The 17,412-nt window shown below is 40.8% G+C and overlaps 1 protein-coding gene across 1 annotated transcript; it reads right to left on the bottom strand.

Moving 5' to 3' along the window:
* On the bottom strand, nucleotides 15,292–16,488 carry LOC107646299. The gene has a single exon (XM_016350491.1). It carries the CDS (start codon nucleotides 16,486–16,488, stop codon nucleotides 15,292–15,294), a length of 1,197 nt encoding a protein of 398 aa, XP_016205977.1.

Consider the following 17,412-nt stretch of genomic DNA (forward strand, 5'->3'; position numbering starts at 1 on the left):
ATTGGTAACTAATATAACATTGTTTTTTATTTTTGTAAAATCTCATTATTCACCATTTATTTATTTATTTATTTGGACGTGAATTTCCATTTTTTCTCTAAAGCAATCCCTTTGCTTACAATGGGCTTAAAGTCATTGTAAATGGGCCAATGTTTAATGCCTTCAAAGTAAGAAGGCTCACAATTAATTAAGTTGGGTTCGTTTAGTAATTAGTTTATTAGTCTGTTTAAATAAATATTAGAAATTCAAATTTTACTTTGCGTATGTACTATATAGTAATCTATTGACCAATGACAAATCTCTAAATAGAGTTTGGATTTACAACAAATTAATTCTTAGACTTAAAAAATACCATGAACAATTAAAAAAACTCTCAAATTTTTAACAAAAAAAAAGGAGGCTCACAAGTTCTTGTGAATGATTCATCCAAAAAAATAAGCTATTGTGAATGAGACAAATTAACATAAAAACTATTTAGTGTATAATAGTTTCACTTCGACTAAATAAAAAAGCAAGCAATTGGAGTCTTAAAATAGAGTGAAGCTACTAGTTTGAAATTGTTGGGGTTTGGAGAGACTCTAGACAATCCATAATTTAAAAGAAATTTGTAAATCTCACTCTCTCGAGGTTGTTTTTCTCTGTGAAACTAAAAACCAACCTCAACAAGTAGAAGCAAAGCTTAAATCTTGCGGTTTCAAAGATTGGTTCATTGCGGATTCATCGAGAGTTGCTGGTGACCTTGCTTTGTCATGGAAGGAAAGATGCAATGTTCAGATTATTAATTATGACAACTTTTACATTGTGGCCTCAATGGTGGAAGTTGGCACTAATATTTCTTGGGGTATTATTGGAGTTCATTTGACCTCTCATGATCAAGGTAGGCGGATACAGTATGAGGCTCTTCAACCTATTATTCAATCATTTCAAGGACGAGTGATAATTATGGATGATTTTAATACTATTTCTAACCAGAATGAAAAGGTGGGTGGGGGAGTGAAGTCATCAGATTCTATCGAAGCCTTTAATTCGTTTATTGATGACAACTCTCTAATGGATATTAGAATAGTAGGCAGACCATTTACATGGTCAAATCAGAGGTCTGGTCCAGATTTAATTCAGAAACGGCTTGATCGTGTGCTGGTTGGTTCTGAGTGGTAGCAACTATTTCCTAATACTATTGTTCTTCAGCTTTCTGAATCAGGTTCTGATCATGCTACTCTTCTCACTGATTTAAGCCCGAGAATAGAGAGAACTAAACGGTGATTTAAATTTCAAGAACGATGGTGTTCTAATGATGAGGTAAGACAGATTGTGAATAAGTTATGGAAGGAGAGAATAGAAGGCAGCCCCATGTTTATTTTATTTCAAAAATTGAAGAAGTGTCGACACAGTCTTATCTTATGGTAGCAGTCTAATAGAACGAACTCTAAAGAGAAAATTGATTCTCTTCAATCTCAATTAGAGGAGTATCGGGCAGCAGAGGTGATAAACCCCAATTTCGTGGTTTATCTTGTGCTTAATTTAGGGAATTTTATCACCTTTTCTCACATTTATTTAATGAAATAGCATGGTTTTGTAATTCTCCCTTAATTTGTGCTTAAGTGTAAAAATATGCTTTTTAGGCCCTTAAATTGGTGATTTTAATTCAGTTCAATTCCATTCGATGCCTTGATATGTTTGTTGAGTGATTTCAGGATCATAAGGCAAGTAATGGATGAAAGAAATGAATAGAAAAGCATGCAAAGTGGAGAGTTCATGAAGAAATGAGCATTTGGAGAATTGAGGGCCACGCGCATGCGTCATCCATGCGTACGCGTGAGTAGGAGTTTTGGCCAGCGACGCGCACGCGTCAGCCACGCGTACGCGTGACACTTGGCATGTGACTCACTTAAAGTGAAATCGCTGGGGGCGATTTCTGAGCTGCCCATGCCCAAATCCAACTCGTTTCTGAGGGTATTTCATGCAGAATTCAAGCTTGGGCAAAGGGAGAGCAATTAGTTGTAGGATTGGCATCATGTAGTTTAGTTTCTAGAGAGAGAAGCTCCCCATTATCTCTAGAATTAGGGTTCTTAGGCTTATTTCCATCTTAGATCTAGGGTTTAATTCTCGTTTTCATCTTGTTCTACCTTCAATTTCTTGTTCCTACATCTTAATTCTCTTAGTTGTAGTGTTAATTCTCCTTTTATGCCTCTTTTATGTTTATAAATGCTCATGTGGATTTGGATCTCCTTTAATGCAAATTGATGTTTGATGTTCTTTCATTGTTGATTGGAGTTGCTATGATTATTTCCTTGCAATTGGTAGTTGGTAGATTTTATTCTTCCTTGCAATTTATTATGCTTTCCTTTTATGCCTTCCAAGTGTTTGACAAAATACTTGGAAGGATGTTAGAGTAGATTTTGAGCATTCTTGGCTTGGAAAGAGGAATTAGGCAATCTTGAGTCATGAATACCCAACTCATGTTGGTGATCTAGAGTTGTTAGCTAGTATTGTTTCCATTGACGCTAATCTTTTGCTAATTCAATTAGTAAGTTGATTAGGACTTTTGGATTGAGATTAGCTAGTCTTATTTGACTTTCTCTAAATGTGAGGATAACATCATACCTTCTTCCATTATTGGAGATGACAAAATGAGATAAATTCTTATTAATTATTACCATTAGTGACTAGGATAGAAAGCCTATATTCTCAATCTTTGCTATGAATGTCTCTCTTTATTACTTGCTTTCTTTAATTGTTTTCTTTACTTTTCTTGCCATTTATTTTCTTGTCCTCTTATCAAATCAAATCCCCTTGCATTTTCATAGCCAATAATTGACCACTTCATTGTAATTCCTTGTGAGACGACCCGAGATTTCAATACTTCGGTTAATTTTTCATTAGGGTTTGTACTTGTGACAACTCAAATTTTTTATGTGAGAATTGTTTGTTGGTTTGGAGCTATGATTACAACAAAGTTCTTATTTCTATAAGAGAAATTCTAGACCGACACGACGATTTCTCATTACCAAAATGGCACCGTTGCCGGAAAATTACAATGGTGCTATGTTATTGGCTATTGTATATATTGTGAATATGTTTGCCTTTTGCTTCTTTGTTAGTTGTTGCTAGTTGTAGGACTTTGCTTTCTTTAATTCTTGTTAGTTTTTGTTTTTGTTTTCTCTTGTCACCATGAATTCTCATCACTTTGGCTATGAGTGTGATTCAAACTATGTTGTAGGAAATAGAAGCTTTAATGAGGATTTGCATCAAGGATTTGGAGATCAAAGGTGGGAGGAGCCCCAAGCTTATGGACAACCTTCTTGGCAACAACCTCCTCCGGTTTCTTATGGGTACAATCCAACTCTTGATGCATACCAATCTAATGTGTGCGATGACCCTTATTGTGATTGTCAACCACAACCAACACATATATATGACCCTTTCCCTCAACATAGTCCTCAACAACCATATTCACAAGCCCCATACCACCATTCACCCCCATATGACCCTAACCCAGATCTACCGTACCAACCACCATATGAACCATATTTAGAGCCACCACCATTCCAACACTGATACTCCCAAGGACCACAATTTTCATAAACACCACCTCAAGACTTTCACCAATATGAACCACCTTCCAACTACAATACCTTTCCCTCAAACAATGAACCCTCTCTTCCACCACCACATTCATCAGACGATCTAATGCGAGAGCAACAAGAACTTTTAGCTAGGTGTCTGAAGCAAGATGAAGAGCTTGAGGAGATAGAAGCCAAGGTTGCTATTATGATGGAAGTCGTTAGCAACATGGTCTCATCCCGCCTAAGTCTATGCGATCAAGGCACTCCCATTGTTGAATGTGGAGAAGCACTCAAGGAGCTTAGTGAGAGAATGGACTTGAAGCTTCAAGAAAAAGAAGAGGAGTTAAAGCAAGAAGTCCAACAAGAGGAGGAGGTAGAGATTATTGAACAAGAAGAAGTAGTGGTTGGAGATTTAGGATATGTTGAGTACATGGAAGAATCATAAGTTGGAGAGCCTTCTGCCATGAAGTATGAAATTGGTGTTGAGGAAGAGAGTGTGCAACCTCTGAAGCATATCATGGTTGAAGACTTTGAAATGGTTTATCAAGGGATGGATTCAATCATTAATGAGTTTCTACTTACAATCGAATCCTCTCCCATTGAGCTTGACATAGGGATTAAAGAAGAAGATACCCACTTCCCACCCACTTGGTGAGCAATAAAGAAGAAAAGGAATTGGAAGAAAGCTACCAAGAAGAAAGATTGGAAGAAGTGGTACAAGCAACTAGCCCCCTTATATATGATGATTCTGCATCAACATATGATCCTTTTGAGCTTGATGAACCCTTCCCCAGTGGACTTGGAATTGATGAGGAGGTCGATTTTACTAAACCTCCTATTTATGACTTGAGTAATGGGGAAGAGCTAGAGGACATTGGTGAAGAAGAATGCAAACTTAAGGAAGCTTGGCAAGAGGAAGAGCTCGAAGAACCTTGCCGAGTGGTGGAAGCCTCTAGAAGAGGATGGACGGGAGTGGAACGCGCTTTATCAAGACCGTTGGAAACTCTTCTACCTAAGTTGTCATCTAATTCTTCATTTGAGTGGGTAAAATTTCTAACTCTTAGCTTTATTATCCCACTTGAATTTGGTTTGCTTGAGACGGATGGCCAACTTAGGGCGCTTTGTGGAATTAAGCGTAAAAGAAGGATGTTTAGTGGTTGGAGCTATAAATCTAGGCTTATTATGGTTGAGGCTTCAAAGACTAGGAGCATGGATTGGTGTAGTGCTCAATTGGATGGGTCTAGGAGGATAGTTTGGTGCCCTCATGAGAATTCATCCTGCTTACCACCCGGAGGATATCGCCATGATCAACTTGAAGAGGGGTGCAAGAACAAAGTGTGGGATCCCGGATTACAAGGTGTGGAGCAACTTTGGGAACTCATGGTTTGTGAAGAACTCCATCAAGGCTTGGAGATATCAACTTTGAATGATGGAGCTTATTGGAAGTCCAAGCATTAGTGGATGTTCAAGGATGGATTCAAGCACAAGCCACCTTGATGAGAGCTTCCCATAAGTCCAACTTAAGGACAATAAACAAAAGTGTTAGGTGGGAGACACCCCACCATGGTAACATCTTTCCCTTTTTCTCTTTTGTATATATTGGTAAAATTAGTTTAATTTCATGTTTTGTTTAGTTAGTTGAGTCTATTTGGGAGTCTAGTAGGTCAAATAAGGTTTTATGATGTTTTGGTAGTTGTTCGGAGGCTTGGAATGCTTGGTTTGGTGCAAAAATATGAAAAAATTTTGAAAAACAGAGCACCATCTACGTGTACGCATGACCCACGCGTACGCGTGACACCAAGTTTTTCAACCATCCACGCATACGCCTCGCCCACGCGTACGCGTGGATCCCAAATTTTCACCTCACAGCCAAAAATCCGAGAGTTGTGCGTGAAGTGTGCCAGATTTATGCCTCCACTCACGCGTACGCATCACCCCACGCGTACGTGTCGATCCTCTTTCACCTCACCACGCGCACGCGTACGCGTGGACTGCCTTGCTTCACACACTTCTTTTCTTCTCTTCTTTCCATTTCTTACCTTCTTCCATTGTTGGAGATGACGAAATAAGATAAATTCTTGTTAATTATTGTCATTAGTGACTAGGATAGAAAGCCTATATTCTCAATCTTTGCCATGAATGTCTCTCTTTATTACTTGCTTTCTTTAATTGTTTTCTTTACTTTTTTTGCCATTTATTTTCTTGTTCTCTTATCAAATCAAACCCCCCTTGCATTTTCATAGCCAATAATTGACCACTTCATTGCAATTCCTTGTGAGACGACCCGATGTTTCAATACTTCAGTTAATTTTTCATTGGGGTTTGTACTTGTGACAACTCAAATGTTTTATGTGAGAATTATTTGTTAGTTTGGAGCTATGCTTACAACGAAGTTCTTATTTCTATAAGAGAAATTCTAGACCGACACGACGAATCTCTCATTATCAAGAGGTCCATGGAGGTAATATCATCTCAAATTTAGAAAGCAAACTAGAAAAGGCTCTCCATAATGAAGAATTATATTGGAATGAAAAGTCTAGGGTCAGATGGCTTTAGGTGAAAGATCAAAATACTAGTTACTTTCACCAGAAATTTTGTAACCACACTCGTCAGAATAAAATCTGGCACTTGATCGGAAATTATGGCGAATTACTTTCTTCAAATGCTGATATAGGCATATAGCGGCAGTGGCAGAATCTTATTTTAGAGATATTTTTTCCTCCTCTTGTCACAATGATATAGCGGCAGTGGCAGTGGCACTTGAATGTATGCATTACCTCAAGAATAAAAAACAAGGTCTGGAACATGAGATGGCCCTCAAATTGGATATGAGTAAGGCCTACAACAGAGTAGAGTGGAACTTTTTGTGTTTTATGTTGGAGAAAATAGGATTTGATCCCTTTGGATTATTTGGATTCGTGAACTAGTGACAACTGTTTCTTATTCTGTGATTGTGGAAGGACAACCCTATGGTTTTTTCAAACCACAAAGAGGTCTCTGCCAAGGAGATCCTCTTTCTCCCTATCTTTTCTTATTTTTTGCAGAAGGTCTCTCTTTCTTGCTACACAAAGCAGAATAAAACAGTCTCGTTGAGGGCATTCAGATTAACAGGCGTTGTCCTAAGGTCAATCATCTTCTATTTGCAGATGACTCTATTCTTTTTTGTAAGGCTAATTCAACTGTTTGTGGAAATATTCTTGATTTATTAACTACGTACGAGTGCTTTAGCGGTCAGAAAGTTAATCTTGGCAAGTCTGCAGTTTTTTTCAGTCATAACACTCCTCTTGACTCTCGTGCTCGTCTGGCTTCCTCCTTAAACATTTCACACATAAGAGCTCAAGATAAATATCTTGAGCTACCATATGTTGTTAATAGATCAAAGAGAGCCACTTTTAACATGATTAAGGAGAAGGTACAGAAAAGAATTCAAGGTTAAAAGCGTAACCTATTTTCTGTTGGGGGAAGATTAGTTTTATTAAAGGCAATTGAAGAGGCCATCCCGATTTACACTCTCTCCTGCTTCAAATTACCAGACAGTCTAATCTCTGATATTCACTCCTTACTGACTTAGTTCTAGTGGGGTCAAAAAGGAAATGAAAGGCGACTAGCCTGGATCAGCTGGGACGCTATGACCCGCCCAAGAAAGGAAGGAGGTCTTGGTTTTAAAGACCTTAAGGCTCAAAATATTGCTCTGTTAGGCAAACAGTATTGGAGAATAGCAACACATTCTAATTCTCTATTGGCCAGAATTTACGAAAGTAAATATTTCAGAAACAGAAATATTATAAATGCAGAACCTGGACCACTCCCTTCTTGGAGATGGAGAAGTGTTTTGCAAGGTAGAAATGTGGTGGAGAAAGGACTTACCTGGAGAATAGGTAACGATATAAACATTCGTACGTTTGATGACCCATAACTGCTTCTCCCAAATCCATTCACTATGCCAATAAATGTTCAACACTCGGCCATTGTTGCTCCCAGAGTAAAAGACCTGATTATTGAAGAAAGAATTTAGAATCAGCCGTTAATTACAGAGATCTTTTCAAGTGATATTTCAACTAGAATTCTATCTTTGAAAATTTAAGGTGGAGATGACACACTCCAATGGGAACTGAACAAATAAAAGAAGTATGATACCATATTAGGCTATAGAATGATGTACCTATTCTTACACCCTTCGCTTGAACTCTGTCCAACCCATATGCAGCAAAAAGCCCCCTGGAAACCTTTGGAAGATGAAGCTCCCTCACAAAATCAAACTGTTTATTTGGAAGTGCCTTGATGGTCGGCTTCTGGTTCTAGCCTAGATTCACCGGAGATTTTTTGCAACACTGACACTGTGTCCATGTTGTCAAGAAGAGGACAAAACAATCCCTAACTGTCTTATGCAATGTCCAGCTATAAGAGATGCTTGGTCCAATAGTTCTCTGAGTTTATGCCTCTCTACCCATCCAATTACTGAATTTTGGTCTTGGTGGAACACCACGACGGAGCAGATTCATTCAATGGGTAGTGACAATCGGAACTAACAACTGCTTGCTATTCTATGTTGGAACTGTTGGAAAGTTAGGAATCTCTTTGTTTTTGAAGGAACCAACACTGTCCCAACTTCTATTCTTGATACTTCTAGTAAACTCTTTTGAGAAATTCAATGCCTCCATGTAGCTTCTCATTGAGTTAATTCACAAGTCTTATTCTTTGGAAAGAAATCTACTTTCACTTTTTACAATTTTCTTTTCTATTTTTCACTGTTATATTTCTTTTTAAGTGTGGTTTATTTGAAAGATTCCCATCATTCATTATTTTTGTCCTGACATGGACTCTATATTTCATTCTTCTAATAACCTCACACCACACTGTGTCTCTTAATTCTCAATCTCTTTCTCTTCTCTGCATCACTTTAGTGTTCCTTTGAATTTTTCTGTTTTGAGGTAAAGTATCCAAACTTCAAGTATCTTTTAATTGTATAAGGAAAAGTATAAAAAAACAACTCCTCTATAAGCCAACATAAATCAACTCTATTATAATTTAAATTTTATAAATAAATAAAAATTTAAAAATTAAAATTTAAAATTCGAAAAAGATTTTTTCTACATTTATCCTAATCACATTTATAATACACAATAAAAACAATCCATAAAAAACTTAATTTCTTTCTATTTATTTAGAAACAGTAAAAAATCTCCCTCCACAAGCCTGCCGTCTCCACACATTTTTTATTCCGCCGCCTATCGACTACCGTTGCGTCTTTCGTCGCGCTGCGCGGCCTCTTCCACGCGTCCCATCGCTGTCCTTCTTTGGTCGACGCTGTCGCCCACCGTTCCGACGCATCTGCACCGCCATAGCCCCATCCGTTGCAACGCAGCCACCGCCGGTCCCCTATTCGCGACGCGCGATCAACTACTCCGATCCATGGCGACTCCTCCACTCGCGATGCGTGACCTTCGTGGCTTCCTCCTCGCAACGCGCCACCACGAGTCTCCCACCATCCACGCAACACCGTCCAAGATGTCGTCGCCGGTCACTCTATGGCTCTTCTTCTTCTCCTCTCCTATTTGGTTTTGAATGATTCTTTTAACTAGTTTTTTATGTTTCTTTTTCCTAAATTTCGGATGATTCTTTTTATTAGTTTTGGATGATTCTTTTTCCTATATTTTGTATGTTTTTTTCTTAGGATTTGGATGATTCTTTATCTTATGTTTTGATGTATTTTTTGGAGTTTGGACGTTTTTTTCTTAAAAGAGAAATTAGGATTTGCGTAATAAATGGCAAAATATGAATTAGAATAAAAAAAGACAATTAATAATCATTAATTTTGTATTTTTAAAAAATAAAATTTAAATAATTAGATTTAACCGATTATATGTGTTAAATTTTAATTATTGAAAAACATCTTTAAAAAAAGACGTTTTAGACGTCTTTATTGAAGCGTCCCCCTTAAAACAAATACTCAAACTCACTATTTGATCTCACAAACTTTATACGTAAATTATACAGATACACAAACACATCTACAATTAATTAAATAACATAAACACATACAAAGTTAGGATTTGGCGTATCCAAATTATATTCATATTACAAAAAAATTCCAATCATATATAGTTGTGCAAGCAAATTTATCAGAGACGGTGAAGGAGTGTGACAGAGGGAGAAGACCCGGGATGAAGGAGGCGGGCATAAACGGAGGAGCTGTGGATCGCCGATGGAGAAATAGCACATAATCTTATCATGTATCATTAAAACATATATTAACTACACTCTTTATATTTATTTGTACCTCATAAAATAGCACGCATGATTTTTTTTTCACGAGAATTTTGTCATTAGCTGACAGAATTTCAGAAAGAAGAAATTGTTTTCTGTGTTAGAGTAATAATTAAACTAAATTAATGAAAAAAATAAACCCTGAGTTGGTGTCTAAGTGTTCCTATCAAGTAGTCCAATAAGTCCATGAATCACTGTAAACATGCATCAAGTAATTGTTGATAAAATCGTTGCTCCCTAATGCAACAACATATCGAGCTTCCTGTAAACAGCTCAATTTGTTTGTACAGAGAAAACCTCTGGATCTGCAAACATGCACAATTATCTTATAAATGTGCATTCTAAATGGCTAAAATATATAACAAAACAAACACTATAGCAATAAGAATGCAACTTAACAGTGGAACTCACAAAATACTGCCCAGTTTCATTCAAAATGCCACCACCACCAGAACTCCAGAAGCATAGTTTGCTCCATTTTCTAGAATAATTTTTGGGGTTGAAGATGGGTCTAGGAATGCAGGAGGCCTAGGGAGGCCAATGTTGTCATCTAAAAGTGTATAATTCGATCAGCAAATATTTTTCTAATCATTTTATTATCGAAATTTTAAAATGACAGATGGTTCGTCCGAACACTAGGGAGGCCGAGCTTAAGCGCTTCCGAGTGAGTTGACACCGAGGAGGAAGAGCTTGACGTCGGCCGGAAGTCAAACACCGCGGCGGGAATACCTGCACAAGATACTCCGACGCTCAAGTCAGTAGTGATTCACGGTGAGTGAGTTAAGAGAAAAGGGTGAGAGAATAAGAGTGATAGAACCTGATCTTAGTCGAGACTATTAGTTTGGTTTTATAGGGATTGTTTTACCGTTTTCATGTGGATAAGTCCTAGTTTGTAGGTTGGTTATGATATTCTGTTTTGGTGCTATAAACTAGTTGAGCACGTTTCTTATTTTCAGTTGAGTGATGCTGTTTTGGTCCTGATCACGTGCCGAGCTTTTCGGACGGCTGATATGGGGCCGAGCTTTATGATGCACGTGTCTTTTTATTTGAGCAGGTGAGGCCGAGCTTATCTACTCTTGTTTCGAGTTTGTTTGATGTGACGTCAGCCTCAGATATTTGCGTGCCGAGTATTCCGGGCGACCGAGGATGTGGGAGACGTATCATAGCCCCCAAGCTTGCCTCGGTTTGGACAAGACTAAGGCGAGCTTTCGGACCAAGAATATTGTAATCCTCGGTTGCCGAGTTTTTGTTGGTTGCGTATGGTCTTTGTAGCCCCCAAGCTCGGCTTGGTTTTGTCTGGGAAATCAGAGCGGTGTGAGTGGCTTCGTACTTCGCGCCAGTGTGAAATGATTGATGTGAAAAACCGCTCCGCTTCTCTAGGTACCCTTGTCCATTGGTTTGTGTGGTGGTTTCAATGCTTCCCTCTTTTTTTGCCAATCTGAAGTAAATGCATAGGGCATAGTAACCGTTTCTTTTGTGGGTTTTATGTTACTTTGCGTTTTCTTTTTCTTTCCAACTGCTGTAATCTGGGATAGAGGTTATTTTCTTCTTCTTGTCTGAGAAATGAGCAAGCAAGGTCAGTGTCAATTCTTCTTTCGTCTTCATCTACTTGCTTTTTTCTTTCTTTGTCTTCGATGGAGAACTGTAATGTGGGTGCTTCATACGATTGGGTTGATGTTAGGGTGAGAGAACGCAAATCCCAGTTTGATGATGAAGAGTCTGTGAAGCTATTAGGGTCGGGTGTCTGGGTTAGGCCGGGTAGTGATATTAGGATTGAGTTGCTGCCTTGTGGGGAGGAGGATCGTGTTTGTGACCGGTTAGACGACTGGTCCTATTTTTATATGTACAGTTGCCTTTTCACAGAGCTGGGGGTAAGACTTCCTTTTACCGAATTTGAGTGTGGTGTTTTGTACTGGTTGAACTGTGCCTCAACCCAATTACATCCCAACTCCTGGGGTTTCATTCGAGCTTTTGAGGTTTTGATGGAGCTTTTAGAGTGTCCGCCGTCTCTTAGGTTGTTTTTCTCCTTATTTCAAGCAAAGAGAGTGAATAGAGGTTTGTGGGTAAATCTTAGTAGCTATCCTCGTCGGGCGGTGTTCGGTTTGTATAAGTCTTCATTTAAGGATTTCAAATCAATGTTTGTTAAGGTTAGGAGTGTTCCCGAGGATTTTCCCTTCTATCTGAACGAGCATTTGGTTGAAAAGTTTCCCTTGTTTTGGTGCTCCAAACCTTACCAGGCCCTGGATGTAGACGATAGGTTACTTGATGATGATATTGTCATGGATTTTTTGTTTAAGTCTCTGGGTCCGAAGGGTTTGTTGTCAGTTGCCGAGATGTTGAAATGGGATTTCGATAGGCAAGCTGTGTATGATCATATAGGTAACTGCACTTTGTTATGTTTGTATTGTGTTTCTGATTTTCCTTGTCTCTTATGACTTGTTTGCATGTTATTTTACAGCTGAGAAAGCTCCTGCAATCACTATTGCGGGGTTGAAGTCGTACTTCAGCCAACGGAAAAAAGGTGAGAAGGAAGTGTCGTCTAATGTGGGGAAGGGGCCAGCCGCTATAGTAGCCCAATATGGTCCTGGCCGAAGCCTAAACGAAAGAGGGGTCAGGCTAGAGGTAGCCTTGCCGAGGTGCTGGATGGTAAGGGGGAGTCGTTGCTGATACTTCAAGCGGTTGAATCTGCTTATGAATCGCAGAAAAGGCTTCACGGATATGATGAGAACGAGCATGGCAGATCTTTATGGGCGAAGCTCTATCCTTTTGGCGTTATGGCTGACGAGCTTTGCTGTTTTCCTGATGATATGAAAATGATTGATGAGGTGGGCCGAGCTGGTGTTAGTCGTTTTCTCCAGGTATGACTTAAGTATTTGCGCTTGCTGAATGTTCCTTTATAATGTTGTTTGTTTACTAAGTTATTTTTCTTCTAGGTTATTGGTGCTCGGATCGTCGCCATTGGTCGGTCTCAGGAGCTCGCCTTGGAACGGGAGGAAAAAGAGGCTTCACGAGTGGAAGAATTGTCTGGGATTATTCATGAGAAGGATCAAAGGATTGCTGAGCTCTCTGCTTCCATGGAGAAGAAAGAGAAAGAGTCTTCTGAAAAATTGAAGGTTGTGGAGTTCGAGGTTGTGCAACTCTCTGCTCGGATCAAGGAATTAGAAGGTGGAGTTTATGAGGCCTTTGCCCAAGGGTTTGACCGTGCTGTCTCCCAGGTCAAGGTGGTGTACCCGGAAGCTGATCCTTCGAAGCTTGATGTCATGAAGGTGGTTGTTAATGGTGAACTTGTTGAAGATGAAGGTGCTGCTGAGAGTGAGGGATCTAGCATAGGTGATAAGGCAGACTAGGCCTTTAGTATTTGTTTATTTTGTATATTTGTAGCCTGCTTGAAACTTGTGGCTGTTTATCTTGGGTTTTGTTTCCGAATATTTGGCGATAATGTTTTGGGTACCGAGTATATAGCTCGGTTGCGATACTTTTGTTTGCCGAGCATATAGCTCGGCTTGATTATGACTTGTTTTATAAAAACTGATAGCTTGGATATGTTCATTGTTATGTGTTGGAAACAATCGTATTGAAGATGGTGAAAGCGATTCTCTGTTTGAGTGAGCTTGTTAGGAATGAGAGTAGATGTCCTAATGTAGTACTTCTGTTTGTGAATGGAGGCGCTTTAAGATTTGTTTGAGTAGTTGTATTTTGGCCTCCGAGCAGCTCGGTTTGGCAATGACTGTTTTAGCTTTATAAAATATGTTATTTATATCGCCCTTTATTTGATGTACCACCAAGGAAGAGTCGCAGTAGGCTGTTATTCGGGGTATTTGTAGTTGTAGGGCGAGCTTTAGCCCAGCAAGTAGGGCCTCATATTCTGCCTGATTATTGCTTGCGTTGAAGCGGAACTGTAGGGACTGCTCGGTCACCACCTTGTCTCCTTCTTTTAGTAGTATCCCTGCCCCACTGCCTTCTTTGTTTGACGCTCCATCCACATGTATGCTCCAACTGACCTCTGTATTACGTGTGTCATTAGTCATCTCCGATATAAAGTCGGGTAGCACCTGTGACTTCAGTGTTTTCCTTGATTCGTACTGGATGTCGAACTCGGAGAGCTCGATCGACCACTTTATCAATCTGCTGGCGAGCTCGGGTCTGGTTAATATCTGCCTTAGCGGTTGGTCCGTTCGTACTATGATTGTGTGGCTTTGGAAATAGTGCCGCAGTCTTCTTGCTGTGGTGATTAATGCTAGCGCCAGTTGTTCTATCTTCGGGTACCTGGTTTCTGTTGGTTGTAGCACCCTACTGATGAAGTATACTGGGCTTTGCTTTCTTCCTGTTTCTGTTACTAAAACCGAGCTTATAGCATGGTTAGATACTGATAGGTATAAATACAGTGGGTTACCTGTCTCTGGTCTTTGGAGGATTGGTGGTGATGTTAAGTGTTGTTTGAGTTCGGTAAAAGCATTTTCGCATTCGTCTGTCCAGTTGAACTTCCTGCCTTTAGAGAATGTCCGAAAAAAGTGATAAGATCGGTTTGCCACTGCAGGTAGGAAACGTGACAGGGCAGCTATTCGTCCTGCAAGTTGCTGGACTTCCTTTACCGTTTTTGGGCTTGTCATGTTCAGCACGGCCCTGCACTTTTTTGGGTTGGCCTCGATGCCTCGAGATGTTAACATGAATCCCAGGAACTTCCCTCCTTGTACTCCGAACGCACATTTGTCTGGATTGAGTCTCATGTTATATGCTCGGAGTTGTCTGAAGATTTCTACTAGGTCGTCACAGTGTGACCCCTGCATAGGTGTTTTTGCTACCATGTCATCTACGTAGACCTCCATATTGCGGCCTATCTGTTGTTGGAACACCTTGTCCATTAGCCTTTGATATGTCGCACCTGCATTCTTTAGGCCAAAGGGCATTACCTTGTAACAAAAATTCCCGTGTTCTGTTATAAAAGCTATTTTGCTTTGGTCTTCTGGGTGCATTAGAATCTGGTTATAGCCAGAGTATGCATCCATAACACTCAAAGCTTTATAACCAGAGGCGTTATCAACTAATTTATCAATGCAAGGCAGTGTATATGCATCTTTAGGGCAAGCTTTATTTAAGTTTGTAAAGTCGACACACATGCGCCATTTACCTGAGTTCTTCCTTACCATTACCACGTTGGACAACCATGTGGTGAAGCGAATCTCTCTGATGAAACCTGCATTGAGGAGCTTCTGGGTTTCTTCGAGTGCTGCTTGTTTTTTCTCTTCTCCGAGGTTCCTTTTCTTCTGTGCAACTGGTCAGATTGTTTTGTCGATTGCTAGCTTGTGGCAGATGACTTCTGGGTTGATTCCGGGCATGTCATCTGGTGTCCATGCAAAAAGGTCGGCGTTCTGACGCAGTATGTGAATGAGTCTTGCTCGGTCTGCTCCTTCTAATGCCTCTCCGACATATGTGCTTTGTTTGTCGTCTGCTGTTAGTGTTATTTGTTGAAGATTGTCCATTGGCCGAGGTCTTCCCTTGGGTTTAGATCGGCTAGTGTTGCTGAGTTGGCCGTCGTGTGGATTGCTTGAACCTGGGGCCGAGCTTCCTGTTCTGTTTGGACTGGTTTTAGACCAGCGTTGTGACACTGCCGAGCTTCTTGATGGTCGGCGTACACCGTAGCGATCTTGTTTTCCTGCACTGGAAACTTGACACACAGGTGTAATGTGGACACCACTGCCCTGAATATGTTCAGTGCGGGTCTCCCAAGTATAATATTGTAAGGGCTGTAACAGTTTACTATTAGATATTGAATATCAATTGATTTTGATATAGGGATCTCTCCCATTGTGGTCTTTAGCCATATGTGCCCCATGATGGGGACTCTCTCTCCGGAGAACCCAATTAGCTCTCCAGAGGAGGGTTGTATCAATTTCTCTGATAATTTCATTTTTGTAAAAGTAGAGTAAAATAAAACGTCAGCACTACTACCTGGATCTAACAATGTTTTTCTTACCAATAGCTCTCCGACCTGGATGGAAATTACCACGGGGTCGTCGAGGTTAGGGCTTGCCGATTTGAAGTCTGTTTGGTTGAAGGATATTGTGACGTCTGGTTCTTTGTCCTTCCTTGGTTGTATGGTTCCTTCGATTTCCAGCATCGCTCTATAGCTTCGCTTCCTGGCCGAGCTTGTTCCTCCTCCGCCTGCGAATCCTCCCGATATGTGGTTGATGACTCCTCTTGGCGGATCAGGAGTCGTCCTCTCTTTTTTGTCGTCGGCCGTTGCTTGCTTATGCTCTATCCTGTCCGAGTTTCCTCTTCTGCCCTTCCGGGTCTCGATGTATTTGTCCAGGAGCCCTTGGCGTGCTAGTCTTTCCAGGAGGTCCTTTGCAACGATGCAGTCATCTGTAGTATGACCAAACTTCCGGTGGAAGGCACAATGCTTTGTCTTGTCCACGAATCGTTGATCCTGGTAGTTCCCTGCTCGGGCTGGTGGCTTTATGATTTTGGCGTTGAGGATTTCTCTGATGATGTTCTCTCTTCTGGTGTTGAATCTGGTGTATGTGTTGTACTTTGACGCGGGCTTGGGAGGTTTCTTGGTGTCACTGTTGCCTGGTGATCTGAAAGTCCTTTCCTCATCTCTCCGATGTGGTTGTTTGTCTGATTTCTGGGCTTCTTGGAGTTCTTCAATCTCCATTTGCCCAGCCGCCCTTTCTCAGAATTCCTCTAGCATCTTTGGTTTTGTTATGGCAATGGTCTCCCGAAATTTGCCAGGCCTGAGGCCGGCCTTGAGAGCGTGCAGGTGAACGGCCGGGTCCAAGTCTTGGATCTCCATAGTGGCGTCAGCGAATCTGGTCATGTAGTCTTTCAGACTCTCGTGCTGACCTTGTTTGATGGTGCCGAGATAGTCCGAGCCATGTACATAGATTCTTGATGCAGCGAAGTAATCAATGAATGATCTGGCGAGGTCTTCAAAGGAGGAAATCGAACCTACAGAAAGTTTAGAAAACCAGAGTAACGCAGCACCATCTAGGTAAGTGGGAAATGCTCGACAGAGGACGGGCTCATTGTTCGGGCCGTTGAAGAACATCATCGATTGGAACTTCTTCACATGGGCTCGGGGGTCGTCGAACCCCTTGTACGGCTCCAGCGCGGTGGGCAGCGTAAAGTTTTTTGGCATCTGGTAATTCGTGATCTCCTCGGAGAAAGGGTTGTCGAGGGGGAGCTTTTCCTTTGGCGGGACGATGTTTAAAGGGTCCGCCGCACTTTGAGCCGAGCCTTTGGAGTTCTCTCCATTGTTTTGTGTTGAGAGCTCGGCTATCCTCCGTACCTCCGCCTGAAGCTCAGCGATTTGAGCCAGGAGGTCGTCCTGTGAGAGTTGTGGATTTTCCTTGTCAGCCATGTCCGAGAATCGGGGATCCTGCAAGATAAGGTAAAAGACTAAACGAAGGAAACAGTGGGGTTAGATGTACTCCGGCCCCACGGTGGGCGCCAAGTGATTCGTCTGAACACTGGGTAGGCCGAGCTTAAGCACTTCCGGGTGAGTCGTCAACTGAGAGGAAGAGCTTCACGCCGGCCAATGGTCAAACACCGCGGCGGGAATACCTGCAAAAGATACTCC

This window comes from Arachis ipaensis, chromosome B06, assembly GCF_000816755.2.
Source record: "Arachis ipaensis cultivar K30076 chromosome B06, Araip1.1, whole genome shotgun sequence".
Lineage (NCBI taxonomy): Eukaryota > Viridiplantae > Streptophyta > Magnoliopsida > Fabales > Fabaceae > Arachis > Arachis ipaensis.

What these genes read in the sequence shown, in the direction of transcription:
- LOC107646299 (XM_016350491.1), bottom strand. Translation starts at nt 16,488, where the DNA reads ATGGAGATTGAAGAACTCCAAGAAGCCCAGAAATCAGACAAACAACCA.